The sequence below is a fragment of the Ursus americanus genome, chromosome 27 (genome assembly GCF_024610735.1).
Source record: "Ursus americanus isolate L20-20 chromosome 27, mUrsAme1.1.p, whole genome shotgun sequence".
In the NCBI taxonomy this organism is placed as follows: Eukaryota; Metazoa; Chordata; class Mammalia; order Carnivora; family Ursidae; genus Ursus; species Ursus americanus.
In genome coordinates, this window is record NC_142153.1 from 7,973,664 (window position 1) to 7,989,200 (window position 15,537).

Below are 15,537 nucleotides of genomic sequence, written 5' to 3' on the forward strand. Positions count from 1 at the left end.
ATAGAGCTAATGTGAAGTTATTGGATTTTAAGGCTACAGGCTCAAATCATTGTCCTTTGGGTTAGGACAAGGAAATGTTATTTACATGAGGATCATGAACAAATTAGGGATTTTTAATGAATTACCAATTTTTTTTTGAGGTCACATCCTGGTTGAACATACTGTTCAGTTATAATTACCACAAAATAATGGATTTATTGTTACATTGCAAATAATTCAGATCATTTCTGTCTAAATACCAAAAACCAAAAGAAGAAAAAGTGATACAACATGATATTACTTAAGACTAGGCAATGAAAAATATATTTATTATGTGTAACTGGTTTATAGGGGATATACTTCTAGTAGTAAAATTAATGTTGTCATTGAAAGAAAATATTAATCATAATTACATCCAACTAAAGAATTTATTTGTAGCTTGAATCTTTGCAAACATTTGTTGGACATTCCCATTCTCCAATCTCTCATTTTTCCTTGATAATAGAGCTTCTGATTTTCAGTTGCATACAGGACTTCCTTGCACAATCCTTACATTTCTTAGCCTTTTGTGAAGTTAAAGTATACATATATAAAGTTCAGATAATTGGCCTAAAACAAAACCATATGTTTAAATTCTAGAAAATAATGTTGACAGCCATGCTTTCATTCTATTGGTGACTATAATTTTGGGTGATTGTTATAGTTAAAGCTTCCATCATGAGCTATGAGATAATCCTGGATAAGAAAGTCACTGTGTAGAAATTAATGTGAAATTATACAGTGAAATGCCATGCAATTAATAGAATGCTAATTTCCCAAAATAAGATAAACTTCTCTTTGATTTAAGCCATTATTACTTTGGAATTTCTGTAACTTGCATTCAAATCTAAATACAAAGTCCATCCCAATAAATATAGATCTCAATCAGGATATTGCTGTTTTAATCACATTTCAAACACTCATTTTTCTCACCACTCACCACATAATTGCAAAGCATTGACAGCAGGATGCAGTGTTCTCATTACAGTGAAGGTAGAGAATACTAGAATAGATCATCTTTTGCTTAATCCATAAGCAAAACATGTGTTCAATATCTGCACTTTTTTAGAAGAAGCAACATTCATTAGAAATAAAATGAATAAAACCTGTATTCAAATATAACTCTGGAGAAGTTACTAGAGCATTTCAATTACTAACTGAAAAAGAAATAACAACACTTCAACATATACTCTTTCTGTGAAGTTTGTACAGCATGGAGATAATCAAGCAAAAATGGGAAACAAAAAGATAAAAACAATTGCTATTATTAAATAAGTCACAACGAATTTCAAAATATGTACATCTAAAATGATAATTACTAAATCAGAAATTAATAACAAAAAATCTAGATGATCCACAAATATTTGAAAATCAGTTGACATACTTCCAAACCAGCCCACTAAACAAAAAAAGAATCACAAAGAAAAAGAAATATTTTAACCAAATAAAAAAGAAATACAAAATGTCAAAATGTATGGTATGCAATTGAAGCTGCAGTTAGAGGGAAATGTATAGCTTTAAAGGACTTACACAAAAAGAAAGAAGGTTTAAAATTAAGTGTTTGCATTTTCATGTTAAAAATCTAGGGGAGGGGCGCCTGGGTGGCGCAGTCGTTAAGCGTCTGCCTTCAGCTCAGGGCGTGATCCCAGCATTCTGGGATCGAGCCCCACATCAGGCTCCTCTGCTAGGAGCCTGCTTCTTCCTCTCCCACTCCCCTCTCTCGCTGGCTGTCTCTGTCAAATAAAAAAAAAATCTAGGGGAGAGGGGCGCCTGGGTGGCACAGCGGTTAAGCATCTGCCTTCGGCTCAGGGCGTGATCCCAGTGTTATGAGATTGAGCCCCACGTCAGGCTCCTCCTCTGTGAGCCTGCTTCTTCCTCTCCCACTCCCCCTGCTTGTGTTCCCTCTCTCACTGGCTGTCTCTATCTCTGTCGAATAAATAAATAAAATCTTTAAAAAAAATCTAGGGGAGAAAACTAGTTTACCCAAAACTATGCATAAGATTAAGAAAACTATGCACAAGTGATGAGAGTCAATAAATTGAAATACAATCTTTAAAAAAATCAATTAATTTGATAAAACCCAAGTTGAATGATTAAGAAAAAAAATGAAAGCTCAAATTATATCAGAGATAAAAGAGGTAATATCACTAGAGATTCCAGTGACTTTTAAAGAAAAATAAATGGAATTTAGTCTGGTGAAGATGGCAGAGTAGGAGGACCCTAATCTTACCTCTAGACATCACTATCATCCCATTAATAAACCAGAGAGTGATCCAAAGACTGGCAGAATAAACTCCATGACTAAATGTAGAGAAGTAGCAACATCAGAGAGGTTAGCAAGGGCAGAAATGGTAGTTAGGAGCTGCCCACAGCAAAAGGGGAGCTTCAGGCTCTGAGAAGGGAAAGCACCAGGGGGCCCACATCAGGGGTAGGGGATAATGAATCCCCATAACATCAGCCTTGAAAACCAGAGAGGCTGAATTCCATGAGTTGGTATAACCAGCAGAAGTTGGAGCCTGGAACTTCAAAAGTCGGCTGACTCAACACTGGGTGAGAGCCAAAAGGGTGAGTAATAGATGGGTCCTCACCCTCAAAGATATAGCAGCTCTCAGACAGACAATATAGAAGTGACAGTTTGCACACCAGTGAGGCAATGAGAGGAAGATCAGTTTATACTAATTTCAGAGTGTGATGGAGAACTTCTCCAGCAACAGAGGAGCTGGCAGGTGCCATTTTCCTCTCTTGCAATCTAGCATAAACACAGAAGCACCTGTGAGAGATGGCACTGCACTCATACTTGCTACCTAACTTGCTAGCAGTATTCCCTGTCCATGAGTTCTCCTGAGGAACCACATAGTCCAAGACTGCTGGCTTCAGCCCTGGGCTCAGTGCAAGTTTTGTTAACTCCACATATGCCCCATCCAGCTGCCTCAAGAATAGAAGCCACACAAACACATGCCATGCTGGGTGGCCGCCACACCTTGAGGGATCTGGCCTATGACTAGTAGCTCAGTGCAAATTTTGCTAATACCACTGCCCCACCCTTGAGCTCTCTTGTAGTCACACCCCCTCAGAGCCAGTCTGCCTGAGTCTCACTAACACCATGGAGAGCAAGCACAGCCCACAACAGGCAGAGAGCCAGTGCAAACATCCGGACTGAAGGAAAAAGCAACTCATACACAACAGCAAGCAACACACATAGGAGACTCCCTTGAAATGCCAGGTTCTGGTGAACAGGGGACACTGCACTGCAGGGCACTACAGGACCTCTTCTTCATAAAGCCGCTGCTTTCAAGAGCAGAAGATGTAACTGACTTTCCTAACACACAGAAATAGACACAGAGAGATAGACAAAATGAGGAGATGGAGAGATATGTCCTGAATGAAAGACATGACAAAATCATAGCAGGAGATGTAAGTGAAACAGAAATAAGTGATATGTCTGACAGAGAATTTAAAATAATGATAGGGAGGGCATGTATTGCATGGTGCACTGGGTGTTATACCCAAGTAATGAATCATGGAACTTTACATCAAAAACTAGGGATGTACTGTATGGTGACTAACATAATATAATAAAAAAATTATAAAAAATAAATAAAATATACCTTTTGATAAAAAACACAAAAATAAAATAATGATCATACAAGGATACTCACTGGACTTCAGAAAAAAGTGGAAGATATCAGTGAGAGCCTTGACAAACAGATATAAAATAATTTATCAGAGATGAAGAACTTAATAAATGAAGTTAAAAATACAATAGATGGAATAAATAGTAGACTATGGGAAGTAGAGGAATGTATCAGTGACCTGGGGGATAGAATAATGGAAAGCAAGCAAGCTGAATAGGTGAGAGACAAACAAATAGTAAGAATAGACTCAGAAAACTCAGTGACTCCATCAAGCATAATAACATTTATACTATAAGGATCCCAGAAGGAGAAGAGAGAGAAGGGGGGGGCAGAAAAATGTATTTGAAGAAGTAATAGCTGAAAACTTCACAAATCTTCACCAAACTTCTCAGAGAAACAGAGATCTAGATTCAGAAAGCAAAGAGTTCTCCCAACAAATTCAACCAAAAAAGGTCCACACCAAGACACATGCTAATTAATATGGTGTAAAAAAAGGGGGGGGTGATAAATAATTGTAAAGGTTACAAGAGAAAAGAAGACAGTTATATACAAAGGACACTTCATAAGTCTATCAGCTTATTTTTCAGCAGAAACTTTGCAGGCCAGAAGAGAATGGCACAGTATATTCAACGTGCTGAAAGGGAAAAATCAGCAGCCAAGAATATTCTATCCAGCAAGACTATCATTCAGAATAGAAGGAGAGATAAAGTGTTTCCCAAACAAAAGTTAAAAGAATTAATGACCACTAAACCAGCCCTACATGAAATGGTAAGGGAGACTCTGTGAGTGGAAAATAAAAACCGTAAGTAAGAGTAAGAAAATAGGAAGAACAAAAGTCCATAATACGAGTTATACCTGTAAAAATCAGCCAAGAGAAGCAAAAAATAAAAAGATGTAAAATATGATACCAAAAACCTAAGCATGGAAGGGAGAGGAGTAAGAATGAGTTCAAAAGTGACTATCAGCTTAATATAGACTACTATATGGAGAAGATGTTCTGTATAAAATGAATAGTAACCAAAAAAAAAAAAAAACCCAAAAACTGTGGTAGATTTTCTTTACTTGGATTCATCACTAAATAAAACCAGAAAAACATGGCCAAGAGAAAGAGAAGAAAGGTCAGAGAAAAACTACAAAACAATGAGAAAACAACTAACAAAATAGCAATAAATACATACCTATCAATAATTACTTTGAATGTAACAAACTAAATGGTCTAATCAAAAGACATAAAGTGACAGAGTGTATTTTTAAAAAGACGTATCTATATGCTGCTTACAAGAGTCTCATTTCAGAACTAAAGACACCTGTAGTTTAAAAGTGAGAGTTAATATTCTTCTCAAACAATTGCAGAAAAATAGAAAATGAAAGAAAGCTTCCAAATTCATTATTTCTTTTAGCATAATACACCCTAGCTCCATCCATGTCATTGCAAATGGCAAGATTTCATTCTTTTTGATGACTGAGTAATAAAAATAACACACACACACACACACACACACACACACACACACACATACACACACATCTTCTTCTCCAACCATTCATCAGTTGATGGACGTTTGGGTTCTTTCCATAATTTGGCTATTGTTGATAATGCTGTTCTATAGCCTCTTCTGAGATAACTATTTTCATATGAGTCTCTGCCAAATCAGAGCCTGAGATAAACATTTGAGTGCAAGTATTCTTAAGAAATGATTGCAGAAGCAGAAGTGAAGGAATGGAGAGAATGTGATGTTATCAGCTTTGTTGCTGTAGGCAATGGGGCTTAATTGTCTAAGACATATGAGGAGCAGAAAATGGCTGTGAGAAATGTCCTTCAGAAAGACAAGAGGCTGGCTCTAGTCACTGGATGATGGTTTCCATAAATCCCCTATTTGGTCCTAATTCTATGAAATCTCGCCGTTGTACTCAAAGAATAATGATGATAGCATCAAATTCACTAGGTCTTTGAGGCATGGCAGGATCCTGCAAAAAGGCCGTCTCTAGTAACAGAAGAAGCTGAATAACAGCACCTCCGAAATCAGGAGACGCCGAGACTTCAGGTTGGGAGGCAAAATGAAAGAGATTCACGCTGACAACGCCAAACTAATAACTCATTCTTGTATAGTGATCACAAGCCTGTATTTAGCCCATCAAATCATGCATTGGGTCATAAAATCTGGCAAGTGACTTAGTGATAAGTGTAGAATTAGATCACTTAGGAAAAAGCAAGTGTGGTATCAGATTACAAGTGACAGTGAGGTAGACATGCAGCATTGGGCATTGTTGGACACAGCCTATATTTGACCATTATTAATTATTTTAGCAGCCTAGACTTTTTAAAACTAAATACACCAGACTTATTTTTATATAAACTATGTATATAAAGCATATAAAAGTAAAGCATCTTACATTGCTTCTGGGTTCATTATGCAGACAGTTCCTGAGCACTGGCATTTGTTAATATCATCATAAGCTATTCCCATACTAAGGCTCAGTAATTGAGCTATAATAACTGCAAGCGATTCCAGACTTATGGTTCTGGGGTGCTGGAAAGAAAGAACACACATGTTCACACATTTTAGAAGGTAATTCATTTACCTGAAAAATAACACAATTATTTAAAATAGTCAATAAAATTGATAGAGGCTTCTAATATGTTAACCACAGGTATGTCATCCATATTGGTCTACCATCTTACAGGTATCATTATCAATATAAGAAAGATATAAAAAATGAGATCTGAAATTTTACCAAAATGTAAATGCATGGCTCACTTGGTGTCATCAGGGCAGGAAAAATATTGCCCCATAACTTGTTAATTATATATAGCAATTGTTATAGTCACATTTGTATTCACAAAAGAAAATCTTAAGACACACTACACATACAGTGTCAAATTATTAACAGGTTATGTTCATCTATAATTTAATTATTTGGGGATAATATTTTATGTGAATCTCCCATACATTTAAAAAAATCATAAATTAACCCATTGAATTAAGCTAAATAATGACTGAGATTAAAAATGCTGATTTACCACAATTGTTTAAACTTTGTTTTCAAAACTAAAATATCTTTATAATTTTTCTTTTTGCGAATATATGATACCTATTATAATAGCACATTTTAACCATACTAAAACATACACAGTTTAAGAAAAATCCAAAAATCACACTATCCCTTCATATAGATTTAATAGCATTTCATTGACTATACTTCAATACTGGTTTCTAGGAATACATCTTGGTGTCTTCTGTTTGCCTCTCTCAATCAACCCTGCGGCATTTTCCATTCTGCTCTCTAGCCCAAAGGGTGACACCAATAGATTACATTAAAGGGTTCCTTTACCCTCTGCTTTTACCTTGATTTGGTCTAAAGAGAAGAACAGGCTGAGAAAAGACAAGGGCATTTATTACCATCATTGCCAAGGTGCCTATAACTATCTGAATCCTTGAGTGGAGCCCTCTACCTTCTGTCTGTGACCCTAGTAAAATAGCACTGTCCTTTCCTTCAAGTCTGGGTGACAATTCTTTTATTACTAGCCCTAAAGTATCGCAAAGTTCCTCAATATTGCATACCCACTGACAAATGGTCCCTTTATCAAATTACCACAGTTTAATGTACCACCCATTCTCAGAGAAAGAAAGGGAGAGGGAGGAAGAGTGGAAAAGGAACTGAAGGATTCTGAGGATTCTATTAAATTTTCAGAATTTAAATAATTGAATATTATAAATAATAATATAATAAATAATAGTATATTATATTATTACTGAACTTATTTATAAATTTTCTTTTTTGTAGGATAATGTAGAAAAGGTCTAGCAGTTATTCAATCAATGTATCTTTACAATCGTTTCTTATTCTTTATCTGTCCCGTTCCCTGTTATCTGTTATAGCTCAGTGAGATGAGATTCTGATAGACTGCAGAATTCTCTGTGCTAACATATAGTTGGCAGAAACCTCAGTTCATAACACAAGCGAAGGAACAGCCCCTCCTTTTATATTCTGTAGAAGAATTTGTTTTACATTGGTACTAAAACTTTTGGAGACCTCCTCAAGGAGGCCCTCTGAACCTCGTGTTTTTGTGTGTTTGTTCATTTTCAAGTCTTATTTAAGATTCAGTTACTCAATAGGCCAATGTTTATTCAGGTTTTCTTTCCTATGCATTCGATAGATTTTATTATTCATGAAATTTGTTAACTTTATCCAAATTTATTGCCATACATTAGTTGAGAATATGCCTTGTTTTATTTTTAATATGTGTAGGATCCATGGTGATCATGTACCTTTTTTCTCAATGAGGTTTTGATAATTTATTTGCTCGTTTTAATGTAGGATACTAGTTTTGCTTGGGATTTATCAGTTTTAGTTATCTTTTTAAACAAATTACTTTTGGATTTGATGATTTTCTCCATGATATGCATATTTCATATTTTTCACTGATAGTCAATATTTTTTATTACTTTCTCTTTTCTAGTCTTTCAGTTTAACTTGTAACTACATGTTTTTTGAAATTGGACTTAGATCATCAGCATTTAAGTTATCTTTATTTTAATTTGTATAATTAAAGCTACAATGTTCTCAGTTCTGGTTTTTTTGACATCCCAGGAGTTTGGCATGCTGTATTTTTAGTGTTTTTTAGTTAAAAATGAGTTCTAATTTCTCATGTTTTATTTGCAAACCTTCAGAAATTTTAAGTGATCTTTCTATTATTTAGTTCTAATTTTAATCCACAGTGGTCAGAAAATATTCTCTGTAAGATTTCTATCATTTTATATTGATACTACTTTATTTATCACTACTTTATTTTCTTCGGTAAATTAAAAAAAGAAGCAAGGGAACAGAAGAAATCTTTTATAGGTGATGGATATGTTTATTTCTTTGTTTGATGTGATGGTATTATGGATTTATGCATATGATAAACCCATCAAAGTGCATACATTAAATATGCATAAATTTTTATATTAAATATACTTTAATGCCTTTAAAAATAAAATAATATTCTGCTGCTCTTTGGTATAAGGCCTTTAAATATGTTTCAACAAAATGGAAAACAGGGCATTGCTGCATTAGATATCTCCTCATTCTCAAATATTATTATGGACATCTTGTTTTCTTTTATTCTTTCACATTTGCTTTATATGTTTTGAAGCAATGTAATTTGGTGCACACATTATGATTGCTGTCCTTCTTTTCAATTCCTTTGATTATCATTTAATATTCCTCTTTATTTCTAATAACATATCTTTCCTGAAAGTCTACTGCTATGGATTGAATTGTGTCCCCTGCAAAATGCTATGCTGTAGCCCTAGCCCCCACTGTGACCAATGTGACTGTATTAGGAGATAGGGTATTTAGGAAGTAATTAAGGTTAAATATGGGCATCATCTGATAAAACTGTGCCCTTAAGAAAAGATCTCTTGTTCTCTTTCTCTCTCTTGCTCCACTTCTCCCCACTATGTGAGGACACAAGAAAAGGTAGATGCCTGCCAGCAAGAAAGAGAGAGCTTTCACCAGAACCTAATCATGTTGGCACCCTCATCTCAGACTTCCAGCCTCTGGAATTATAAGAAAATAAATTTGTGTTGTTTAATCTACCCACTCTATGTTATTTGGTTGTGGCAGCACAACCTAATTAAAACATCTATTTTATTTGCTATTAATATGCCCAAGACAAATTGCTTTTGTTTAGTATTTACATTGTATACATTTTCTGTTTAAATTTCAACGTATAGATTCCAGTTCCAGAAAGATGGAGCAAACAAATGCCAGTCTATCTCTCCCACTGAACTCAACTATGATAGCTCGACAGAATAGAGAGACAACTATTTGATTTGACAAGCTGAATTGGTCTCTCCCCGCCCAAAAGCCATGTAGTCTGAATTTGGACATGAGCACTGTAGTGCATATGGAGAACCAGGAGAAGTTCCGTAGTTCTGAATTGAAGAGTAGAAAAGGAAGCTCTTAAATCTCACAGAAAATGAGTATGTCCTGTTTATATCTTTTCTCCTTTTCCTCCTGTTCTTTCATGCTCCATCCATCAGATGATTCTTCAAGGACTGTGTAGCAGCACCAAAGCAGCCAAAAGAGGGAAATTACAGAATCAAAATTCTGAAAGAGGAGCACTTTCCTTTCCTTGCGTGAGCTTTAGGTTCACCATTTTGGGACCAAATAAAGCAGTTCCGTTTTGTCATATTCTGTTCTCCACTGCTTGGCCTCCAGAGGTGATACAATCACAGAAATGAGAAGACTCTGGACAAAAGACTAAAAAAAGCAGCCACAAATAAGTGAAATGTACCAGGGAGATAGAGAGCTGTGAATTCAGGAAATCAGTACCACAAAGCTATATTCTATCTATCTATCTATCTATCTATCTATCTATCTATCTATCTATCTATCATCTATCTATCTATCATCTATCGATCTCCATGTATCTATCATCATCATCTCTATCATGCATCTATCTTTTAATTTTTAAGTATATATTTTTTATATTTAAGTATTAGCCTTTTTATTAATCTGGGCTCTCCAGAGAAACAGAACCAATAGCATAGAGAAAGAGAGGTAGAGAGAAAGAGATACATTATAAGGAATTGGCTCACATGATTATGGAAGCTGGCAAGTATAAAATCTGCAGAGTGGGCCAACAGCCTAGAGACCCAGCAGAACCAATGATATTGTTCCAGTTTGAAGGCCAGCAGGCTGAACACCCAAGGAAGGTGATGGTGCAGATGAAATCTGAAGGCAGTCTGCTGAAGAATTCTCTCCTGCTTGGAGAGGATGATCCTTTTGTTCTGTTCAAGCCTTCAACTGATTGGATGAGGCCCAACCACATTATGGAGGGCAATGTGTTTTACCCAAATTTCACCAATTTATATATTAATCTCATCAAAAACTCTCCAAGTCAACATACAAATTAATCATCACAAGCATCACTCTAACCTTTCAAGTTCAGATTCCAAATTAAACTCCTCTTCTACCCATCTACTTCCCTTATGCCTCCTGGCCCCTGTAACTCTGCCTAGTTTTTCAAGACAAATCTGAAGCATGACCATTTATTTTTCCATCCTACAGGCTGTATTCAATAAGTCAATAAGCCCTTTATGTTCTATTTTCATAATATATACTGGACAAAATCTACTCATGCATCCAAGAGTAAAACACCAGTTTAAACCGTTCATCAGCAGTCGTCTCCTGTCTTGTCTCCTTGTTTTGGATCCTTAGCACTGAATAATTACTTTTTCATAAGGCTACTAGAAAAATATTTTGCACTGGCTTAAAAACTTCCAGTGCCTTTTCATTGCAAGAGAATAAAATTCAAAACTGTTTGCCAAGATCTATAAGGCCCTATATAATTAAACTCTTGATGACTTAATATTTTTCAGCCATCTTGTTCATGATGTTCATTTCCATCTGAAAGCCTCTGAATTTAATGACCTTTCTTGTGGGCTCTGTCTTGTTACACCTTACCATAACTTTTTGTCTCATCCTTCATGCTTCCTCTTATTTTCTCAAGATTTTTCTTTGATCACCCTAGCTAACATAGTCTGCTCCCCATCCCATCAATTTTAATTATATTATCCTAATGTCTGTTCTTATTAGCAAAGGCCATTAACTGAAATACTACTTTACTTTCAGTTAAATTTGGTAGATTTTCTAAGGTTAAATGATCCTACATTCTTTGGATAAAATCATCTTGGTCATGGTCTATTATCTTATAAACTGCTACGTTCATTTGGTTAGTATTTTCAATTTATGGTTCTACTTCTCCTCTATGTTTGTGGATAAATTAGCCTCTAATTTCATTTTGTGTAACATCCTCTTTTGGTATTAATATTATTACGGTAATTTTTCCAAATTATATGGTAAAATTTCCGAATTTCTATTTTCTCTTTTTCTATTCTCTATAGATGTATGAGATTGAAATAATCAGTTCCCTCAAAATTGTGGAAAGTACCTAAAAGCATTGTTTTATTTTCCTTATGAGATTTTTAAAATAATTAATTCCTTTAATAATTTGGTAATTCTGCATCTCTAGTTCTTCTTGTGTAAGTTTTAGTAAATGATGGATTCCTATTAACAATGTACTATTTGTCCATGTTTGCAAATTTATTATAACTCATCTATTATCTTAGTGTTATCGAAATCTGCAGGTTTTTTGAGACCTAATACTCTTTTGGAATATTTCTATTCTACCTAGTCTGTCTTACATTGATTTCTGCTTTTATCTTCGTTATTTCCTGCCTTCTATATGTCTTACATGTTATTCTATTTCCATCTTTTCACATAATTTAGATTGGATAGTTAGCTCACTGGTTTTAGCTCTATTTTCTACAATGCTCATTAGGTACTAATTTCCGTAACTGCTCTTCCTCTACTCCCTCACTCCTAAAGTGTTAGCATCAGTTATTTTAGGCTCAACAATGCTTTTGAGTTAAAGTTTCTTATGAATATGTGATTCTAGTTTCATTATTCATTTTTGTTTATTGTATAACTGGAATTGCCTTGACAACTTGTCAAAAATCATTTGATTATATATGTCTGGGTCTATTTTTAGATTCCCTATATTGTTCCATTGATCAGTTTATTTGCACTGCAGTATCTTAATTACTATAGTTTTTCAGAAGTTTTTATCTTCCACTTTTCCTCAGTTTCCAAACTTGCTTTATCTATTTTCTTTTTAATATTTGTATATAAAAATTTTGTATCAGTTTGTCAGTATTTACCAAAAAAAGGAAAAAAGACAACTGAGATTTTGGTTAGGACTGCATTATTATCTCTATAATATAGCAAAGGACAATTTAATTTTGTGATAAAGATATTTCAACAAAGTTTTTATAAGAAACAAAGGTGGGATTAAAAAATAAAATACATTTTAAAAAGCTTAGAAAATTAGAAATAAAACTGAGCCTCTTTATAATGTTACAAAGTATCTGTAATAATCTAGAGCAAACATAATACCTAATAGTGAAATATTGAGAGTTTTTTCCCTGAAATCAAGAATGATACAAGAATGTCTATTATCGATTCAATTAAACATTGTTCAACTATTTTAATTGAATATTATGCTTGAGATTCTAGCCAATTCGATAGGAGAAAAAAACTTAAAAGATATATGTATTAGAAAGGAAAAAATAATGAAATTGTTCTTATTCACACATGACAAAATTGGACACGGAAAAATTTAAATCTAAAACCACTACAAGTAAATATAGAAATATACAAATCAGTGTATAATGTTTAATTGTTTTTCAACATAACAGAAACACACATTATATTTAAAATATAATATTCACCAATATTGTCAACAGGGGTTAAAAACCTAGGAATAAATCAAACCAAATATATGCAAAATATCTACATGGAAAGCTACCATGAAATTGATGCCTACTTGTTATCTATAATATATTTTACTATAAATCTTATTTTCTCATATTTACTTGCTTCTTATTTAACTTGAATATATTTTTGTCTTTTTATATTCACCTTCACTTAGTCCTAGTAGTATATCTCTTGTAAAGAACTAAACATTTGAACTTTAAAGAATTTTTAAATCCATCAGAGATTTTATCACTTACTTGGTAAATTTAACCCATTTATATGCACATAATTGTTGTTATATTAAGATATATTAAACCATTTTATTTGCTATTTTCTATTCACTTTGTTTTGCATTATTGTTCTTACGTTTCTTCTTCCTTGGCTATAATTTTCATTTCTTTCATTAGATTATTACATGGTATAGTTTTGTTCTTACTATCTCTTCTTAAGACCAACAGTCATTTCATATGCCCTTACTTCATTCTAAAATTTACCATTATCTCTACCTTTCTCTTAAGAAGACAAGTCCTATAGCATTCTTGCATGTCATTTCTATTACTCCCTTAACCGCACCATCATAGAATGTGCGCTGGTTTAATATTGATATAATACCTGTCATTCCCCAATGCAGCCCAGTTCCAGCTATTTTCATTTTAAGACAATAATAAAATTTGGCAATATTTATTCACTTTTAGTTTCATAATCCTTGTAGCTTTTCATATTATAAGTAATTTCTACAAATATATTCTGAATGTTAGTCATTTATTTGGCAAATCTTTTGAGGACTTATATACCTGAGACTATTTTTATGGTGTCTTATATTTGAAAGGTTTTTTTAGATATTACTTGTGCTTTTATGTTACTATTTTAAGAATAAAATATTTTTGTATTCAATGCGATTTTTCCCACTATAAAACTTTTTTATTATTATTTTCCTTTTTATGGAAATAAATAAATTTTCTTTGTATTTGATATTTTCATTTCACTGTCAGTGTGCATTTTTTTTCTATTCTGTTTTAACGTTTTATGTGCTCTTTTCATCTGACAGCCCAGTTTTTTCCCCTTCTGCCAGATGACCCAGCAGAAGGGATTATGGGGAGACTCCAGAAAGGATTTCCTGGCATAAGGATTTTGTTGATCTGATAGTGGCTGTATTGGTGACATTTATTTTCATTCCTCCTTCAAAAGTTTTCTTATGGCTTTTTCATTATTATCTTCATTACTCTTTTTTAAAAAGACTTTATATATGTATTTGAGAGAGATAGAAAGAGAAAGAGTGCACTCAAATGGGAAGAGGGATAGAGGAAGAGAATCTCAAAGAAACTCCATGCTGAGCACAGAGGCCCACAGGAGCTCAAACTCAAGCCCCTGAGATCATGACATGAGCTGAAATCAAGAGTCAGATCCTTAACCAACTGATCAGCCAGGCGCCCCAATCTCCTTTACTCTTAATATCTAGATATTGTCATTTCTACTTCAATAATCCATTTCTCTTAACTTTTTTTTACTGTTCCTATAGCTTTTCTGATGTCTCCTGGGAGAGGTTCTGATTCTAATTTAATCTAATACCTTGCACAATTTATTATATTTTTGTACCTAACACTTTCAACTAGTCCTTTTCTATAATACCTTACAGTTTATTTTGTTTGAAGTTTCTATTTGCTTCAAGTACTATGTATTGTGTACTGCGTTTTCTTCTGAGGACGTTTAATATTCAGGATCTACATAGTCCATGAACTGAGGTCAACAGATAATGTGTTCAGTAATATGTAATGGTATACAACATGGACGGCACTGGAGGAGGTAATGCTAAGTGAAATAAGTCAAGCAGAGAAAGACAATTATCATATGGTTTCTCTCATCTATGGAACATAAGAACTAGGAATATCAGTAGGAGAAGAAAGGGATAAAGAAAGGGGGTTAATCAGAGGGGGGAATAAAGCATGAGAGGCTATGGACTCTGAGAAACAAACTGAGGGCTTCAGAAGGGAGGGGTTGGGGGAATGGGATAGGCTGGTGATGGGTAGTAAGGAGGGCACGTATTGCATGGTGCACTGGGTGTTATACGCAACTAATGAATCACTGAACTTTACATCAGAAACCAGGGATGTACTGTATGGTGACTAACATAATATAAAAAAAATATATTTAAAAAAAATCTAGAGACTAAGAACTAGTTTGTGTTAGTCCTCGTGAATGAGTCCCAGGAAAAATTGTTGCAAGACATCCAATATCTTCTGCTAATTATTCTTACATGTTTCTACCCATCCAAAAATCACCTGGGTTGTGGTTTCATCTATAAACTTTTAGGAAGCAGCAGCAATGGAGGGATATAGACCTTAAATTTTATTCCACAGCTTTGGGAGATTAGGGAGGGAGGGTTATGGGTGTTTAAGAGGACAGAGAGGAGCTAAGATGGAGTAGTAGGAGGACCCTAGGCTCGCTTTATCCTTCAAACACAGATAGATAACTATGAAATCATACTAAATACCCAAGAAATTAATCCAAGGACTGACAGAACAAACTGTACAATTAGAGAAAGAGAGAAGAGGCCACATCATGGAAGATAGGAGGTGTG

General features: G+C 34.2%; 1 protein-coding gene across 2 annotated transcripts in view; it reads right to left on the reverse strand.

Moving 5' to 3' along the window:
• The window catches only part of ADAM2 (ADAM metallopeptidase domain 2), a 123,058-nt gene that overhangs the window by 70,494 nt on the left and 37,027 nt on the right, over positions 1-15,537 (reverse strand). For both annotated transcript variants that reach the window (XM_045779188.2, XM_087856324.1), the window contains exon 11: positions 6,048-6,184. In XM_045779188.2, the coding sequence (XP_045635144.2) occupies positions 6,048-6,184 (137 nt within the window). The remainder of the gene's footprint in view (positions 1-6,047; positions 6,185-15,537) is intronic.